Source organism: Bos indicus x Bos taurus, chromosome 11 (genome assembly GCF_003369695.1).
Source record: "Bos indicus x Bos taurus breed Angus x Brahman F1 hybrid chromosome 11, Bos_hybrid_MaternalHap_v2.0, whole genome shotgun sequence".
Lineage (NCBI taxonomy): Eukaryota > Metazoa > Chordata > Mammalia > Artiodactyla > Bovidae > Bos > Bos indicus x Bos taurus.
Window position 1 is genome coordinate 27,525,335 of NC_040086.1, and position 21,286 is coordinate 27,546,620.

Below are 21,286 nucleotides of genomic sequence, written 5' to 3' on the forward strand. Positions count from 1 at the left end.
ACATAAAAAGCAAAGGTAACTGAAATGACAAAGTTTGGCAAAAGTAGATATATCTATCTATCTAGATATGATAATTTTTTTTAATTTAATTTTATTTTTAAACTTTACATAATTGTATTAGTTTTGCCAAATATCAAAATGAATCCGCCACAGGTATACATGTGTTCCCCATCCTGAACCCTCCTCCCTCCTCCCTCCCCATACCATCCCTCTGGGTCGTCCCAGTGCACTAGCCCCAAGCATCCAGTATCGTGCATCGAACCTGGACTGGCATGATAATTTTTGAAGGACTGATCTTTCTACAGTATCATGTCTTCTAGTCTAGGGACATAATGTATTTTAATATGTAGTCAAGTTTTATAATTTTTCTGCATATTAATCTTGCACATTGTTAGATTATTTTTAGATATTTTATAGTGTGGTGTTATATAGGAACTGTTTATTTCATCATATTGTTTTACATGCTTAAGGAAAACTGGATTTTTCTAAATACTTACAGTTAACCATTTTATTGAACTCTCTTAGTAGCTATTTATTTATCTAATCAATCAACATTTGGTGAGTACTTAGCACAAGCCAGGCATTTTCCTACATAGAGGGGTAGGGACAGCACAAATCTTATGTTACGGAATGCATTTTGCTGTAAACCTCTGTTCACCCCCCAACAGCTGAAATAAATGTATGAAGGTTTTGTTTTTCTCACACAGCATTAAGTCCAGAGTAGGCAGTTAGTTCAAGGTTGCTTTAGTAACTCCATAATGACAAGACGGATTCAGGAACTTGCTATCTTTCTGTTCAGCAGTCGCTATCTAGCGCTGGAGATGTACTGTCTGGCCTCCAGCACCTCTACTTTCTATGTGCATTCCAAGCAGGAAGGAGGGCCAGGGCAAAGGATAAGGAAAGCATGATAGCTGAGCCTGACCTCCTCACTCTTTCTGGCCTTGTGTAGAACTCCAGCCCATGGCTTTTTCCCATACTCACTAGCCAGAGTTACCTCACATGACCACATTCACATTATTAGTCAGATTACTGCTCCCCTCAGATGAGAATTCCTTTAGTAAGGAAGAAGGGGAGAATTCTGAATATACATGTAGCAGGCTCTGCCCCTACAGAGACATTCAAATAACTTACAGCTGAGTGTCTTAAGATTTCCAGCAACCCAGCCCTTGGATCTCTCTCTGCTATTATTTCTATTCATTCCATTGGTGATCATATTCAGTCTCATGGCTATAAATACAGTTATATGCTGCTGCTGCTGCTAAGTCACTTCAGTCGTGACCCCACCGTGCAACCCCATAGACGGCGGCCCACCAGGCTCTGTGCGACCCCAGAGACGGCAGCCCACCAGGCTCCCCCATCCCTGGGATTCTCCAAGGAAGAACACTGGAGTGGGTTTCCATTTCCTTCTCCAGTGCATCAAACTGAAAAGTGAAAGTGCAGTCGCTCAGTCGTGTCTGACTCTTAGCAACCCCATGGACTGCAGACTTCCAGGCTCCTCTGTCCATGGGATTTTCCAGGCAAGAGTACTGGAGTGGGGTGCCATTGTTATATGCTGGTGACCACCAAATACACATGTCTATCCCAGCCTTCTCCCCTGAACTTCAGACTGAAATAGCCAACTACCTATTTGTTCTCTCCACTTAGATGTATAATGAGTATCTCAAATTTAACCTGTCCAAAATGAACTTCTTTGCTAAAACTTCCCTCCCATCTTAGTAGGTAATACTTTCATCCCTCTGGTTCCTGTCTGCCTCCCATCTTTATCCAAATATCCCAGGAAACCTTGTCTGACTCAATCTTCCCCTTCCAACTGTATTGGGAATCCTACCACTTCTCACCATGTCTAACACTAACATTCTGGTCCAGGTCACCATTATTTCCTACCTGCATTACTGCAACAGCCTCTGAAAATCATTATCCACATATAGAAGACCTTCCTCTTCTCTAATGAGCTTAGCCTTGTTCCCCTGCCTCTGCTACTTACTCCCAGGATCATTCCCTATGCATTGTTACAAAACTACCCCCAAAACCTCAATTTTTGAGTTAAACATCCAACTTTTCACAACTACTCTTTCCCAACCATTACACCCTCTATTAATTTCACTATTAACATTCCATCAGGACCTATAATCCATCATCAATCCCATTCTTTCTCACTGCTTCTCACTTTCCCCTCATATTCTTAATTTTCTTCTTCAGTTTAGTTTAGTTCAGTTCAGTCGCTCAGTCATGTCCGACTCTTTGCAACCACATGAATCGCAGCACGCTAGGCCTCCCTGTCTATCACCATCTCCCGGAGTTCACTCAAACTCACGTCCATCGAGTCAGTGATACCATCCAGCCATCTCATCCTCTGTTGTCCCCTTCTCCTCCTGCCCCCAATCCCTCTCAGCATCAGAGTCTTTTCCAATGAGTCAACTCTTTGCATGAGGTGGCCAAAGTACTGGAGTTTCAGCTTTAGCATCATTCCCTCCAAAGAACACCCAGGGCTGATCTCCTTCAGAATGGACTGGTTGGATCTCCTTGCAGTCCAAGGGACTCTCAGGAGTCTTCTCCAACACCACAGTTCAAAAGCATCAATTCTTCGGCACTCAGCGTTCTTCACAGTCCAACTCTCACATCCATACATGACCGCTGGAAAAACCATAGCCTTGACTAGACGGACCTTTGTTGGCAAAGTAATGTCTCTGCCTTTGAATATGCTATCTAGGTTGGTCATAACTTTCCTTTCAAGGAGTAAGCATCTTTTAATTTCATGGCTGCAGTCACCATCTGCAGTGACTTTGGAGCCCCCAAAAATAAAGTCTGACACTGTATGTCTCTTACTGGGCTTAAGTTCCATGGTCAATAATTTCTTTGTTCACATGACTTCAACCTTCTCGCCCTTCTGTTGTATTCACTTGGCAACCTCCCAAACCTGATTAGATCCATCCTTCTACCTAACCTGGACCTGTACCGCCTAGCTGATATAGCTAAAGAAATATAGAAGCAAACTAACTGATCCTATATTCAACTGATCACTAACCCAGTAGACCATCTAACACTGCTTGGAAATCATACTCTATTTCCCTGGGTTTTTTCATTTTTTTCTTACCTTTTCTTTTCTTCTCAAACTTTCAATTCCTTTCCCCTCTGAACTTCAGTCTCAGTCTTCTCTTGCATTTCAACGAGAAAATAGAAGTAATACAAAGAGATCTTCCATGAGCATCCATCATCATATCTTCCTAACTACATACATCTGTGCCCACATATTCAGTCTTCTCTATTTTATTATGGATGGACTCTTTGTATCCCTATCTTAAACCAATCATTTGTGCACTAGATCTATTCAATCTCATCCACCCAATGATCCCATTCCAGTAATTCTCCTCTTCATCTTCTGTATCAAATTTTACTGGATCTTTTCTATTTGTATATATTACTATTTCTTCTGTTTCTTTTTTTTTTTTTTAAGATACAATTCTCCCTTACTCCATTTTCCCCTTCCAGCCACTTTTCTATTTTTCCTTTACAGTGAAAACCCCTGAAAAATTATCTATATTCACTATGTCCAATCTAACTCCTCCTACACTCTCTCAAACCCATTCCAATAAGGCTTCCATCTCCACCATTTATCAGAAACAACTCTTGTTGAGGTCAACAAAACATCTGCCCCAGTTGACTAGTGGTCATTTTCACATTTCAGTTAAACCTCCCTGAAACATTTTCTAACTTCTCTGTAAAGATCAACTCATCTATTATATGCTGTCACTATTATATTGCTTATCATGCTTGTGATTTTATATTTTTATGTGATTCTTAATGAGTCTTTTTTCCTCAATAAACTTCAAGCTCCATAAAGGCAAGGATAATCTCTATTTTTCTGTAACAATTTTATGGTCAGTGTCTAGGACAATGCCTGGCACATAGGAGGCCATCAACACAATTTGAAAAAACAAGTGCTTTATTATCATCATCCCTGTTTTAAACTTGGGAAAAAGAAGGCCCAGAGAAGTAAAGGTACCAGCTTAAATGCACACGTAGATTATTGGTAGAACAGGAATTAGAACTAGTTGAATATACCGACCACCAAGCATCATGCTACATTATGGAGTTATGAAATAAATGAAATGTGCCCTCTTCTCCCAGAGCACTACCATGTTTGGGCTGAATAGGATAAATCATGAAACCTAGTTCAGTATCAAGTCCTCCTTGTGTCTCCAAGGGCTTAGCTACCAGGTCAACAGAGATGAGTCACACTGTTGACTACTCTGGTTCCTGTATTCAAAGTGCCCAGGGAGAAGGCCCTTTCCCTGAAAGCATTTGTTTAACCAAGTATGGTGATGGGTGTTAACCAAACTACTTGTGATCATTTTGCAATATATACAAATATCAGATCATTATGTTGTATGCTTGAAATTAATATAATGTCATATGACAACTATACCTCAAATTTTTAAAAAAAGCATTTGCTTGAAATTACATTGCAGGCTTCAGAATAAGACTCTTTGGGTGCATATCACTCATCGATGATCTACAAACTATGAATCAGGAAGAACACAGGGAGGAGTGAGCAGGAAGGCCAACTTAAAGTTACAACATTAAGATCCACTGTTAGTTGAAGACCAGTAAGAGAGAAAAAGCATTTCAGAAATGAAATCGTCAGGCAAACAGGAATTGCATTATATACTTTTAAAGAACCCACGGCATTAAGAAGATCTACGTAAACCAGCTGGAAGGCTGCAAATTTTGAGAAACATGAACCATTCGCAACTATCAATAAACATGCTGTGATTTACCACTTTGTAAGGGACTGTTAGTATTAAGGGCTTCCCTGGTAGCTCAGATGGTAAAGAATCTACAAAGATGATCATATGATTCATTATATAAAATGGGGCACTTTGGAAACAAAAAGAAGCACTATTTAAAATTATGCCAGGGCAATGACTGTCCCAGGTAAACAAGCAGGATTGGCCACCCTCTTTAGTAACCATCTACTCATTATGCATTAAAAAAATAAAAATAAAAACCAGGTACTTAATCTGTTATGTAAATGAGTCCTTCAGTGAAATCAACCACAGCAGCCAGAATGGACAAGATACCAGTCCAGTGTGGGCTCTGTTTAAATCATTTTTACCCTCTATGATCCTGCTAATATTTACCATCTCCACTGGGAAAAAAAAAAACAAACGAGAGTTAAGAGTCACTGGCTTTATCTAGTTTTTTTGTCCCTTTGCACCGGATATATTCAATCTATAGGAGGGGGCCATTTCTATCCCCATTTGGAGTTTAATATTTATGCTTATGAAAGAATATGCCTTTCTGTGATAAGTCAAACAAAATGTCATTCTTCGGATTTCTAGAGACTTCCATTTTCCCCAAAGGCACAGCTGGCTTATACAAAATTTGTATGAATATGTGCCATATTTACTTCGATCAAGACTGATTCTTAGATAATTCACTGAATTAACACAGCAAAAACAAGATCACTAACCACAACATTTTATTGTAGAGATCAATACACATATTCTGATAATTAATTTGAGCTATTCACTTAATGGTTATGAAAACATCAGGATCTGTTTAATTGGTATATTTTGGTTTGCTAGGCAAGAGAAAAATAACAAGTCGAATCCAAAGGGCCTGATTTTTTTTTTTTTAAAGTCTATAAAAAGAGAGGATTAAATACTGCCAGTTCTACTATCAAGAAACATTATACGATTTTTACGAAGATAACTCCACATAAGTCCAGCAAGGCGTGTTGGCAAGTAGAAGTGAAACAGTCTATTATACAAAATGCAAAAGGATTCAAAGATGAATTATAAAAAATAAAATTTTGGTCAGAAAATCATTACTACATGAAGCCACATAAAGGTGTCTGTGAGCTGCTTTTTTTAAAGGGAAAAGAAATCAAGCCATTAGCTCTCTATATTCAAAAGGAAAAATAAGGAAAATGTTTGGAAAATACTTCTGATATTAAGTGAGTTCTTTCTCATCTGCCATCCAGAGTGCACAAACATCTAACTTATTCTTGCCAACCTACAGAAGTGAGGGAATAAAACCACTGCCTGGCCATCAGTGGCACACTCACAACACCCGAATGAGATCCAGGGTAATCCTAGATCGGGGAATGTCAATGTTGAGTACTCGGACTTCCACTCTTTCTCCAGGGCCCAGTCCAAGACTCCTTCTCTTCTTCGTCTTAGAAAGTTTTGCTTCTGTTACATTTCGTATGGGAATCAGCCCTGATCTCCCCACTCCTATATCCACAAAAATTCCAAACAAGGTGGCATTCTCGACTTTGCCTGTAAGAACTGTCCCAACCTGCAGGTCTTCCAAGCAGACTATGCTTCTCTTGAAATCAGGTTTATCGAAATCTACAACAAAAGGGGAAAATGGACAGTGTGTATAAATAATGTAGACACAACATAATTTAATGAGTAAGTATTGTATACATATCAATTGTGTGCCCAGACCAGTATTAAGCATTGAGGGGAGACATAAAAGGAGCTGAAGATATATGCCTGCCTTCAGAGAAAAGGCATCCTAGTTGGAGAAACAGCATGTGCAAAGTAGGAACAATTCAAGAAAGTTTACTCAAACACTATCTTCTCCTCAAACTCTATCTTGCTAACCTGTGAACATTAGCACATACATAAGGGACTCAAAAGAGTATAGTGGCTTATTTTCTTCTTTATGAAGAGGAGATGAGAAAATACATTTGCTCAATGAATATGCAAGGCTAAATTACAAATATGGAGAAAATAAGATCCTTGTTGACAGAAGAATGGGAGTTTTCCTTCAAGTGACTGAATTCTCAAAATGTTTAAAGTGGGTAGAACATCCATAAATATTTAGTCAAATGTGAAATTTAAATGTTCTTTCTCACTTCTGCCCCCAAATTTTGAACTCAAGGATCAATTCCTATCCATTTTGAATAAATTTATCCAATCAAAAAGAATGGATTCTTGATTATCTATTGCTCAGAAACCCAGATGGGCCAGTACCTTATGTCCTTTCTCTTCTTTCAATTCAATTCATAAAACATTTATTAACTCCTATTAGCACTCTACCAGGTACTCAAGAAACAAAGATGAAGCACAGATCTCTACTCTTGAGTTTTTACAGCCTTCTTTCCCTTGTTCATGCCAGTGTACCGATACATTTCTCTGTTCATTAACACTACCCCCCACCAAAGACAGACACAAAGCCTGCTGAGGAATCATGGCTTAAGTTAAAACAAAACAAAAACAACAACAAATGTTTTATGATGGAGAAGGTTACAACTAGCAATTGAAACAGGGCTTTTGGATTATCTGTGGATTCCATTTACCCATGCTCCTCTTGGCCCCCTTTCCTAGGATTACTGAATGTTGATTCTAATAACAAAGAACACATTCTATGCTTGGATCTCCTTTTACTAAGACCTCATTTTCCCCTCCACCCATTCCATTTCCTTTTCCTCCACAGCTGTTGGCTTTATCCTGATTACTTGTTAAAACTATCCTTTACATTTGTATTAACAACTGGTCGTCTCTTGGTTCCCTTCCCCCAGCCTAACCATATTGAAATCAAGGTTTTCTTTTAAAAAATCCACTTAAAAAAAAAAAATCCACTTTTTACCTTTACAACAAAACAAAACCCCTCTTTAAACCTTAAATCTCATTTTCCTCATGAAAAAGAAATATGCTAACACTAGAATTGATTGTGTAGAATTCCATCTGATGTTCAGGTGTGAATTCCAAAAATAAAAAGCCCACTGAATACGCCATTACTCTCGGCAAGGACTGTGTCAAAGCAAAGGGAAACCAAGTTGTTGATCATGGTCAGAGGTAGGATGGTCTCTGAGGCCCCACAAGTATTGTTTTTATACTTAGAAACTCTCCCTCTTTCTTACAGAGGTCCAGCAGCTACAATCCCCAAGGGTTTCTGATCAGCTGCTTAATTTTGCATGGAAAATCAGAGTCAAGAACTACTTAACATAGCCCAGGCCACTGAGAAATTAGAAAAGCCTCCATGTACCAGGCAAACTTTAACACTTTGATTGCCAAGGCTACATACTCAGTCCCCTGTCACCAGGTTGCTTCGGATGAACACAATTATGGAAACTAACTGGCGACCAGAGTGTTAATAACATAGAGTTGATTATATCACCAGAAAAACAGAAGACAGGATGAGTATAAAGAAAGAATGAGGCAAGAAAGGAAGTAATTTTGAGAAAATGGAGGACAGAAAAGAGATGTAACATAAATGTAGAAACATTCAAAATACTATCTGCTCCTTTAAACATATGACTGTCTGCCTTTCTTCCTGATGATGCATTTAGTGTTAAAATGAAAGTTCTCAGACATCTAGAAACCTGTGACTTATGCTAGGGCAAAAGTCAGTTCCAAAGATATCTATTGGAAATTTCACTTGAAACAATGATAAATACTGCAGTAACTGGTAAGCTCAATTCAGAGCCCAGGTGTATGTTTCTGCTCAACTAGAGGCATCATCAGGTAAAGACCAACTTAGCTGTTGGTTGTTTAACTCAGCTTTGTAATCTGAGGGCTGATCTTTGCTCTGAGTCTACAGTGTAACTGAGATCATGGGAACAATCAACATCAAGACTGAAAAAACCAAGATGGACAAGAAAAGCCGGAACAGAGCATATTTGCCAACCTTCTAATGTAGTGGTTTTAGCACAGCACTCCCACCCTGCTTGAAAGCCACTGCTCACTGCTAGACAACACCTATGGAATTCACACCTAAGAATAACTGCAAAGGGCGAGGGATTTGTCCACGGAAGTATTCACTTTGGATGGACCACCCAGGAGGCTTCTACTCCTACATTTTTGGCATAGGTCTTACTGTATGTTTTATTTTATTTTTCTCCAACCTTGAAATTAATTTCAAATTTACACAGATATTGAGGGAATGGTACATTGAGCTTGACAGATGAACACAAATTCCCCCAGACCTTTTCAAAGAAACCACCTCAACACAGCATAACCCAGGATGAAATGAGCCAACCCCTAAACATGGTTATCATAAAAATGATGTGAGACAAGCACAGATTCATTTAAATCTCAGGGCTTCCTAGTCAAATTTCCTTGGGAAGTAGGTCATTTGATACCTTAATTCTTTCTCACCGGGTCATTGCTCTCAACAACTATGGCTCTTAAACTTCCTTCACCATCTACCTGTGCTGAAAGCCATGAGACTTTTAATTAGAAGGAAAATCAACAGAGAGAGAGAATCTTTTTTCTTCAGAGTGTTCACTGACACAGAATCCAGGAACTTGGAAGGCTGTAACTCAGAAAGAAGATTCACTTTAATTTGTGAACTGAATGCTTTACCTTGGACTTCTGACTCTAATGAGGTAAAAACAGTTACAAAAGGATTAGGAAAAATGTATGTCTCCATGAACATGCTAGCACATGCATGACGTGTTTAGTCTAATGTGATGGGAAATAAGCCTGGGAGGAAGAGTCTGGAGACCTGGCCTCAACTTCGGCTCTGGATACTTACTAGCTTCAATGACTTTGAAGGAAGGTTCCTGCGCTCTAGTTTTCTCATGGAGAGAAAGGCAGAACGAGGATCCTGTGGCGCAGGATCACTGTGGGCTACTCAAGTGAAAGGTATTCACATTCATCGTTTACCTGTTCGAAAGTCAAAGCTCTCGGGCTGGCTGAGACCATCTACGATGACCTGTAAGGTGTGTACTGTTGTTTGCAATCTTTCTGCAGTTTTCTCCATTCCTTCTTTTTCAAGGAATGAATTTATTTTTTGCTGCATTTCTGGCTTTCCAATCTCATACAGTGTCCCTCCAATGAATGACAAAAACCTGCAGAGGAAAAAAAAAAGAAGAACCCCCCCCACCACATATTAATAATATTACTTATTTTCCAGTCTACTTACATAAATCACCCCTATTCATCTCAGATCCATACATCAATCAATCAACTGGTCTCTACTGAAAATCTACCATGTGCCCCATGCCATAAAGTTGATCTGTCTTGGGAGAAAAAAGGAAGAGGATGATTTGAGGTTTTTGAGTTACTTTCCAAAGAAGCTCCTGCTCAGAATCAGCATCAGAAATGTTTTACAGTGCAATGTTCATTAGAGTTTAGTGCCAGATATATTTTCTAAATAAGGATACCTATATTTGCTTCATGTTTCTGCAAATTTCAGTTAGGAAAATGTTTTGCAGTTAAATTACCTATTAGGCAAACAATGAATTGCTGCTATCAAAATCCAGCAAAATACCCAACAAGGATTGCCAACTTTTGACAAACAAATCACTTTATCCATATGCCATATCTCTGTTCTTTACTTCTGTGTACCCATGGTGACAGTGTAACCTGTGCAAGCATATGCTCAATCTAAGAATTCTCCATCAACGGTTATGCCTCGCATGGACTAAATCATATCGAGTATATTAAGGATTCAGAAGTCAACAGAAAAAGGATGAGAGGATTATCAAAAAGTGACTTCTTCCCCAAATGGAAGCTCTGCAAGGAAGATCTCACTTACATAACCTTATGGTGAATATTACTTTATGTACTTAATATATTACATACCTGTAATATGTAGGGGACTATTTGCCTTTCTCAATTTCCCTTTGCTATGTTTACCATTCCCCATGTTTGTTTAGCTGCCTCTCAATTATTTAGCTTTGGAGTTCAGTAATGAGCTAATCAAGAAAAAAACAAAGGGTTAAAGATGAATTTCCCTTCAATCTCATCTGAATATTAAGTAAGCTATAGCTTACTTTCTTGATATTCCTTGGCTGTGTACTTTTCCACATCGTTAAGTTCAATTTCTTATGATTAATGGCTCTTTAAAAATGTCAACACAGTAATCAGATAGATAGCGATACTAATGCCCCCCAATCCTTTCCTCTAAGGATGTCTCTGGAATACAGGCAGGGGAAAAAGAAACTGTTGGGAGGCTTGTCTATGTTTAGAATTGGGATGTATCCTATTTGCTAGGTTACTGCATCACAAAAGGAATGCTTGTTATTTCCAGTCCTTTCCCCCCACTGTTGTGTTCACCTAGAGAAGGCCTCTGTAGTGATAATCTGGTAGTGACAGTCTGTTATCTAGGGGAGAAACTCTCTCATCTCTCATTTAACCATGGAATCTCTTTGAGTTCAAATGTGTAATCCTCCTACATTTCCAAAGTCATAATTTTGGTCAAAAACAGACTGATGAAAATACAACCTATTTTCTTTAATATATTTTCGTTAAGGGTCTCATGAAAGACTAAGGAGTTAGTGCTTGGGCTCCTTTTTTTTTCCTTTTAAATGAGCTTCCATCCCAACTGGTGGCAAGTGAGTTACACACTTTATGTCTGTGTGTCCATGGCTTCCTGGGCCCATGGACAGGCGGTGATATCTTTAGTGTTGATAGGTATCTGTTAGTAGCATATAACGGCCCTGGTGACAGGCAACAGCTGCTATAGCTCTGACTGACGGGGCAGATGACACATGGCAACCTCTGCCTGCAGCAAACTTCCTTGCACAACTTCCTAAATAATACCGGCCCTGCTGAGCAGACTTCCCTGGTATTTACCCTCTTGGCTTGATTGGTCTGCAACTGGCTATTCAGCAGAACATCTTTCAAATCCCCAAGATTCTGGCTTACAATCAACAATTAAAAGGCCAAAAAAGTATATTTGTGGGTTGAAGATTCATAATAAACTTGAATAGCATTTTATAATTAATAAAATAACTAAAAGAAACTTCCCAAAGTACTGGACATGTCTTGGCCTCAACAGCAAAAACACTGGCTCAGGAGGCCACTTGGAGACTTAAGGTTTTGTGTGCATGTGTATATAACTAACTGATACTCAAGTCACTTCAATATAAAGGATTCTGTTTATAGTGGCTGCAGATACACAAAGAATATTGGTCTATTTAACCTGGGTGCATATTTTATATATCATTTTCATCCTCACACACACAAGCCTGAGGGCACTGGTAATTAAAATCAATAAAAAAGCACCAAATTGTACTCCTAGCTAATGCTTCAGTATTGATCAACCCTATTTTTAAATGACTATGCAACAGAGTCAGATGCTTTTTTATTTTGAAAACTTTCTTAAAGTTACAACAGGGTTGCATAAAATGGAAACTAACAAACAAAAGGGAGACTATAAAATGAACTGGGAATAGCATTGCGTTTGACCTCTCTTTAATTTAATTTCAAAAATATTCAATTGTAAACCATAGGAAACAACGTTTTTTGCTCAGTAGCCACTTAATAAACATGTGTTCTTTAAATACACTAAGAATAACTTATTCTACATTATTCTGAATTTTTACTCTAGAATCAACTGTGATAAATAATATCAAACATACAGCTTCATTTTAGAAATAAGAAATACTCAACACAAAGTACCTTCTGGCTCAGAAGTATCATATAAAAACACAGTATACTTTATGAAGCTTAGAACTAGAATGTGAGTGAACGTGTTCTGAAAAAATAGTGCTTGATAGATGTTCTCATTTAATCTTGACAATAATCCTAAAAGGTAGGTATCACATCATACAGAAAGGAAACACCGAGCTTTCGGGAGGTTAAATAACCTGCCTATGGCCTCATAGCTATTGTCACTAACTGGAGTTTCAGGCTACACACATCAGTGTATGTCTGTTCATAACTGCAGTTATGTCAAAATTAAAGTGTTATATTTGGTTAAGATATAAGACAATACTTTGGGTAACATTTCACCAACACGATTTAATGGCAGATTAGTTTTAAATATTAGAGAGTTAACATTGATGAATCCAACAGAGAAATTATTATATAAACGTATTTAAGTAGAGAATTCTCTCAAAAGTTCATGGGTTATTAAAATCATAGTCTCATTTTCTTCACTGTCTCTGAAAGGCTTTTTCAGTTTGCTAAGGACTGCTGTCTGAGCTGCTGTTTCTATTTAATATGTAATTTCATCCATCTTACTTAAAGTCAGAAAGTAGCATAAATGCAACAAATAAGCACATCATGTTCTTTTAGCACACATCTGCACAAAGTTAAGACACAGACCTTGCAGCAGAGAGAGGCTGCTTGTTTTTCAAACAGAATGCTATATAAAACCTAAAATCGCTGATATCTTCAACAGAAACTTGTTACAAATGCAAGTTCTCCTCCTCAAAGAATAAGAAAAGTCTTTGTGATATTTTTCTTGAAGAATAAGAAATTCTCAAGATTCATTAGACTTCAGATATAGCCATTCAGTTTTATGTAATCATTTCCAGCATGGAGAGAGAAATTTAGGAGCCCAGGACTCATTACATTAAAGCAACATGATATCCCACAGAGCACAGAAAAATCATGGTGATGCAACTCCATCACTTTAAAAACAACTTAATATTAACATGTGCTTTGTGGGCTAAACACGTAAGAGTTAAGGCTCCACAAAGAATCATGCTGCAAGGGCAAAGTACTCCTAGTTGTCCATCCATGCAAGATACTTTTAAAAGAGACTTTCATACTTGTTTATTTTTATCCATTGGTTTTACTCAGTCTTAAAGTAATCATATCAATAAGCCAATAAATGCAAGAGCACAGTCATTTTAGAAAAAGTAGTTACAGATAAAGCAGACAGCATCATCTGTAATACAGACAGACATTTAACAATTTAAAATAAAAGAGGTAACCTGTCCTTCTTATCTGTGATTATGATTATAGAGCAAGTGGTAGGACACAAAAGAAAAGTTCAGTTTGTTATACTGAAACCCACAGATTCTATGTATTTAAAACCTATTGCTTTGTATTAAAGACAATGTAAATTCCAACATGGTAAAGGAGGGAAATCCACTACTCCTTTACGCTATTTATGGGAGCTGAACTCACCTAGATGAGCATGGAGCAGCACACTTTAGTTTTGCTTAGACCAGTGTGGCTTTACCACATCTGCTGTTTCAGTAGTCAAATCAAAGGGGTGGCAGTGTGAACTGCACTTTAATCATCATCAAAGAATCTTTTCAAATCTCTAACCTCTATTAAACCAAGAAACTGAACTGGGCCAGAATCCTTCAAAATCTTCACTGATGTAAAATCCACAAATAATGGTAAATTCAAGTAGAGGGCATTTACAGAGAAGCCCACACACAGAACAACCTACGGGGCTCAGAAGCTAGCAGGTATCTAGTGAAGGTAATACTGAAATGGTTTTTGTTAGCGTATCATCAACCACAGAAAGTTACAGCGAGTAATTTTTCATAAGAATGTAACAGCTTTTGAAAATTTATACACTGCAGATAAACTTTTGGAAAAATGCAACCCTTTCAGAAAGGGTAACCAAGGTTACTTCTGAAAACTCTTTGGGCAGCAGGGGGCACTTCTAGCGTCATTGCTTGGCACCATTTAGAGTGTCTCTGGAGTACTTCCTGCATCTAAACATACTCTTGGATCTGTAAGCAGCAGAAAAAAACAAGAGCCAAAAAGAAACTACCACAGATTAACGGATGCGGTCTGTCTTCCAAGAGACTTGGTATAAGCATCAGACTGTTAACCTGATTCTAACTTCTGAAAAACTTAGCAAATGTTTCCTCCTTTTTCAAAGGTCTATTACACGTGCATAGAGGCTGGATACTTGATGTATGCTGCAGTAATTGTGGGAGAAAATATCCTTAGAAAGCGGTTTTATTTTATTTTAGCAGTTTAGTAAAGGGAATGAATTTTGTTAAAAAAAGAAAACAGTTAAAGTGTGCTTATATAGACATCCTCTAAAAATCTGAGATTAGAATGATCTCTTTAGAAATAGCTGAAGAAGACATGCAGTTACAAAATACCTAAGATCAGAGAAATAGTAACCAATACCACAAAGAATAAGCAGCATTGATTTTTATGTAGGTTTTCCTATTTCAGAACCACAGTGTGATATACTGTGTAAGTATAATTAAAGCTATAATTTAAAAAACCTAATGTATATATACATACATCCAAGTGCACATGAAAATACAAACATGGAAAGGCATCATGTACTGAAAATGTTGTGATTACTGCTCTAAAGATTTCTAAAATCCTGTCTTAGAAATAAATTTATAAGTGACAAAGGAAAATCAGTTTTCTTACACTTGTTAAAACAATAATCCCCCATCAAAAAAAAAAAAGAAACAGGAAAAAACCCCAACAACCCAATTGCTCAGTTTGATCATCCTCTTTCCATTGAGCCTGTGTTGTTTTAAACACACTCATACACACACACACACACAACATCTTCAAATGATAAAGATTTGTTTAAATCAAGGCTCTTCAAAGGCATGAGACAAAATGCTGAAGTGAATTAAAAATAATTTAGAAAATCATTCAGTTTTCCTCAATAAATATTTATTTACTGTGGAAAAAGACTCTATGAAACATGATAACAGAGCCTTTGCCCTGAATGAGCTTAGTCTAATTTAAGTAATGACAGTATATCAGAATTAATTATCTTCTACTTATATCTGCTGTTTTAGAGGTAGGATTTTACATACAGACAAATATGTTGAAAGTGCTCAGTAAAGATGACTTCATTTAATTCTCTCATAAATTTACTGTGGATACAGATTTGCAGATAAAGAAATTTAAACTCATACAGATTAAGTGACCAGCCTAAAGTCACACAGCAGAGACCACAAGGCTGTAGCTAAGGTAAAATTCGTTATATACCATATCTTCATTAGCACTGCTTACTGTTTAACTCTGGGAGGTTTTCAATGTAGACAGAAGATTTAGGTCCCAGATAAAATCTGGCACAATAAGTACCACTGCCTGGGAGTAATTTATTATTATTTTTTAAACCAAATTCAAAGAAAAAGTTTGGCTCTTTTTGAGTTACTGAGTAAGAGTTGTATAAAATTAAGTTAGTGGTTTCAAAGACTGCAGACTCTCTACAGCTCAAAAGCACTGTGCTCAGAATTCATATAATTTAATTTACTGTCTGTAAAGCCATAACGTGGATTAGTGCCTGTGAATATTTGAAAGAGGAGGGCAAATTAAAAAGCAGTATTTTAAAAAACATATAGGCTCGTGATAGCAGAGCTGAAATGAAAAAGCTCTGGCACTACTAGGGGATAAACTCCATGTACTGGAATAAAGAACTTTCTTCCTTGGGAAATACCCTTTATACTATGAAATCCATCCTGTCTAGGAATCCTTCTTTCAAGAAATTTGAAAATGTTCAACACCTGCCCTTTCCATAAATCTCTCCAATTGTCCTCTGAATGGGCAGAGCCATTTTCATTCCATTTAACGGTTGGGCAATTGAGATCAAAGTAATTTGCTTATGGTCACACATAGAGTCAGAAGCCAGGCTAAGATTAAAATCCACAGTGAGAGTGGGGACAGGAAGGGGAGAAGGGAGATAATGGGAGACTAAATCAATACCTGACCGTTTCAGGCTCCAGACCGAGCGATCTAAACCTGAAGAGAGAGGAGAAGGGGAGAAGGAGAAGGGCAAATATGTTGGAAGATGGAACAGACAGAAGCAAGCACTATGGCTGGCTGGCAACTCCCTCTCATTGATTACAAGGTTTCTCCAGATATGCAGGAGAGAAAGCAGTGTTTTTTCAGTTCCAGGACCCAGTGTTAACATTAATTAACAATGTTAATTATATTATAATTTAACTATACCTGGATCACATAGTAAAACATTTTTTTCTCCTGGGCAACTTACAGTTGTAAATCAGCCCCACTCCCCTTTTATGACTCAAGTGGACAGCCCCTTCTTAATCACAACAAAAGTAACAGTGATGACTAGAGCAGTAATAACAGCTTACTGTCTCCCAGGTGCTAAGATTTCTATATACATTTAATCATGCCATCCCAACTTGTCATTGTTCAGTCGCTATGTTGTGTTCAACTCTTTGTGACTCCATGGACTGCAACAAGCTGGGCTCCTCTGTCTTCCACTATCTCCCAGAGTTTGATCAAATTCATGTCTAGTTAGTCAGTGATCTAACCGTCTCATCCTCTGTCGCACCTGTCTCCTTTCGGCTTCAATCTTTCCCAGCATCACCATCTGTTTCAATGAGTTGGTTCTTTGAATCAGACGGCCAAAGTATTGGAGCTTCAGCTGCAGCAAAAGTCCTTCCAGTGAATATTCAGGGTTGATTTCCTTTAGGATTGACTGGTTTGATCTCCTTGCAGTCCAAGGGACTCTCAAGAATCTTCTCCAGTACCACAATTCGAAAGCATCAATTCTTCAGTGCTCAATTTTCTTTATGGACCAACTTTCACATCTCCCATCCAAAGAGACAGGTAACATTATCCTCATTTAACAGATAAGAAAAATGACATATAGGGAGGTTGAATAACCTAGGCAGTCTGGCACTGCTCTGCCTCCAGAGTAAGCTAGCAGGAAGTTAGGTACTATCTTGGGTTCTTCAGCTTCCTATTTACCTCTGCCAGGCTTGCCCAAAACGTCATGTGGTGTGTGTTAGAACAGTGAGTAAGACATTAGACATGACAGTCAGTTCCTAAGTATCCACATCCTGGTCATCTGATTCTCTAGTGGGTAGAATCTCTTTCATCATCTTTCTCTTGTATGAAAGCACTTTCAAAAATATGATGAATGCTACTTCCTGGGAATTATAGTAAGCTATCTGGGTATTTAATTAGAGTACTAACAAGGGAAAAACAAACACCAAAAACTGCTTTCAGTAATCTGTCCTTTTTATGATCTTTGTATTTTAGGTTTGGTCTCTCTTTTGTGATGTTATGTCTCTTTATGAAAAGGCAATATAATACTGTCTAATCATAGCTCCATAGAAGAAGTTAATGTGCAGTAATTGATACACACCCTGAGACATCACTTATCAAAAGCCAGAAAAGATTCTGCCTTAATTTTCATGTCTGAATGCTGCCAACTCTTGTGAGGCAAGTCCAGAAAAATTTAAGATCTTTCAAACTTACAAATAACTTCTTAGGTCTGTTTACCTAATCTTCATTTATTTTACAGCATTTGTAGCTGGGTTTCTTTTCAGGCAAGTCTCCCACAAGGAAATATGTTTTTATCATTGTAAAAGTTAGTTGGCACGCAAATGCTGAATAAAGCTGTGGTGAATTTTAGATGTGGGAGGTGTGTCAGACATACTCATTAAACTAAGTGACTTACCCTCAGAAAATTACAAATCACCACAAGTCAGGGGCCTTCTGAGTTTGCTCACAGTTGAAACTATGAATACCAATGTTCTACTGCTGCCATTTTGTTTTGTTTTTTAAATAAAAACAACCTCAACTTCCTGTGTTACAGCTGCTTATTAGCTAGAAGGCTTCTTGCTGGGCAGAAAGCTGAAGTTGGAAAGAATGTGATAAAACCTCTGAAAGCAAGGCTAAAAAGAAAAAAAGAAAAAGGAGTTCGGAGGTGCTCAATCCTTGAACAGGAATGGGAAAGAAACAGAGATTGAGATGTGCTCAGTTGTTAAAGGTCTTCCGTATGGGCTGTCAAGCTCTCTGGTTTGACTTATGTTAGCTCCATGGCAGTGCACAAGGCAGGGTCTCCACAGGGACTCTCTACTCCTAGGCCCCCCAAGGGCTTTTAGCTCAGGAGCAATAGTTGGGATCCATTCCTTGTTGAGTTAATTCTACTTTTGTAGGCCTTTCTCTCATCAGCTTCACTGAGATATAATTGATATATAACACTGTATAAGTTTAAGGTATACAACTTAAACTTATAAGCTAAGGTGTACACCTGACACACTTATAATAGCAAAATGATTACCACCACAGCCTTAGTATAATACCCTCATCGTGTCACATAATTATCACTCCTTTTTGGGGATGGAACACTTAAGATCTACTATCTTAGCAACTTTCAAGTTTATAATAGAATATTAACTATAAATCATCATGCTGTACATTATATCTCCAGAACTTGTTCATCTTATAATTGGAAGTCTGTACCTTCTGATCAACTTCTGGTCTTAAAACCTAAGACAAGTTCCCCCCCGCCCATAAATAAAGAATAAATACTGCTTAGCTTTTGTACAGATTTCCTGTCCTCAAGAAAATATTTTGTGAGGTTAAATGATTATTCCTGTTCCAGACCTGAATTTTAAGTTGGTGGTTGTTTACTCTCTGAAAACATACTTCTCCACACTGATCCTAAGGGTCAGAAATAGGAATATTAGCAATAATAAAAGAAATATCACATTACTAATATAATAGTGCAGATACTGATGTAAATCATCCCTTGATACATGACTTTCCTATGGTGCCGTATGCCATATTCCTGCTAGAAACTAATCTTTTAAAAAATTTTCCCTGATGACCAAAACAGAAATAATTATTAACTACTAGCTAAAGCTTTATCAAAATGAGTGCTGAGTGACAATCCTGACATTAAATTTCCTGCCATTTTTCAAGTTAAATCAAGAACATAACAACTAACTTTCAAGCTTAGCTATCTGGAGTGAATCAAATTCTTAATGCAGCAGATTCTCTGGGAGAGTGCCAGGCCTCAGTGTGACGTGTACAAATCAGCATAATCTCAGCGCAAAGCACTGCCTCCTGGCACCTTATTTAAGAAAAAAGGGAAACTGGATACCTGCCTTTGGCTCTCCTGACCAACCAGAATGGCAGGACAGAACCCGAGGAGGTGTGGGGAAAGTGGCAACCCCTCCACAGACTGCTTCTGGGCTTCATTCTACTCACAGCAGTGATTGTATTCATGGCCTGCAACAGCCAACACGATGAAATCACTCACACTTGGAGACATCATGACAATTTCTGGATGATGGCAGAAAGTGGGAAATAACCCTCTCTCATGGTCAATGAAAAGAAGGAGCATTGAGACAGATGTTCTAGGAGGAAGTAAGATAAAAACGTGGTTGCTTCTTTTAGCTTTTAGGGAGTGAAGAATGGGAGACCAGAACGTTTCTAGTCTGTAAAATCTACGAAGTCCTGCACTCTAGACACAGTACTCTATGAAGGCATGGCATTCAACATGGGAAGGTCATAAACCCCCTTTGATCCACAAAGGATTCTAAAAGAAGCATTTACTCACCACAATGGCAGAAAGGATGACTGAGACCTTCTGGCAACAGTTTTGCTCACACAACTACACTGACCTCAGTCAGTTGAGACTGAAGAAAAAATATTTAAATTGGGGTAAAGCTAGACACTTCATTTTGCTCTATTAAAATCATCAACTCCTAAATATAATTAGTTCTGTTTCCTCAGTCTTCTCCTATATAGTCATCTTTCATTTTTTATTGCTGTCTTTTATTCTTTTACTAAATAAATAACGCCATGTCAATCTGTATCCTAAAGCCACACGATGAGGAGAAATCACTGAGTGGGGGGCCTGGTGATCCAAATTTAGTTCTTTAACTTCTCTCTTCCCCATAACCCTCCATTACAAGTTTCCACTTCATCTTCCAGTGTCTCTGGTATTATTTTTGTCATTCATATTTACAATTATTGTCTTTCATACCCTTCATTCAATCTGTCAGCAAATAATATTGACTCTTCTTTAAAAACATACCTAGATTCTGACAACTTCTCACCAACTCTTCCATCATCTTAGTCTCAATCATCACCAGCTTTCACCTGGATTGCTGTACTTAGTCTAACTGGTCTCCCTGTTTCAACCACGACTTATCATGTCCCCTTAATTTAGCAAACAATGGATCCTTTAAATGTACAAATAAGAGCATGCCACTCTTCAGCATAAAACAATGCTGTGGCTCCTGACTTCACAGAATTAAGGCCAAGTCCCTATAGTAGCCTCCAAATGCCCTTCTGACCATATCTCCTACTTTTCTCTCCCTCGCTCACTCTGCATTAGCCACCCTGGCTTCCGTGCTACTCCTTGACCTTGCCAGGCCAGCTCCCACATTAGGGCCTTTATACTGCCTGGTCCCTCTTCCTGGAACACTCTTCCCTCATATATCTGCATGCACAGCTAAATCCTTTACTTCCATCAAGACTTTGCTTAAATGTCACCTTGTCAATCTGGTCTACCCTGACTACTCTACTTAAATTTGCAAGTTCTTATCCATAACCCTGGTAATCCTGATTCCCATTACTCTGCTCTTCCCTTTTTTCCCCACTGTTCTTGTCACATTTATCACACGGTTTATTCATTATGCTTATTGTCTACTGTCTGTGACCTTGAGAGCAGGGACCTTTGAATGTAATCAAGATTGCAGAACAGTACCTGGAATATGGCAGGCACTCACTTGGAAGGTATGTGTTTAATGAATAAATGAATAATTTGTTAATTCTAGCTCTGATTAATGGAAAGACAGTTGTGCCATTAACCATTCATCATGGGACAAAAGGGGAAGACCAAGCCTTTTTGTTTATTTGTCTGCTTGTTTTTGTATAGG

General features: G+C 38.1%; 1 protein-coding gene across 3 annotated transcripts in view; it reads right to left on the reverse strand.

The window, feature by feature from the left end:
- Positions 1-5,465: 5,465 nt before the first annotated feature.
- The window catches only part of SRBD1 (S1 RNA binding domain 1), a 244,569-nt gene continuing 228,748 nt past the window's right edge, over positions 5,466-21,286 (reverse strand). For 2 of the 3 annotated variants that reach the window (XM_027555166.1, XM_027555167.1), the window contains 2 exons: positions 9,624-9,808; positions 5,558-6,356 (listed from right to left, as the gene is read on the reverse strand). In XM_027555166.1, coding sequence (XP_027410967.1) covers positions 6,067-6,356; positions 9,624-9,808 — 475 coding nt within the window. In that variant the 3' untranslated portion in view covers positions 5,558-6,066. Of the gene's footprint in view, positions 6,357-9,623; positions 9,809-21,286 lie in introns of all 3 variants that reach the window. The other variant, XM_027555165.1, reaches the window with a different exon arrangement.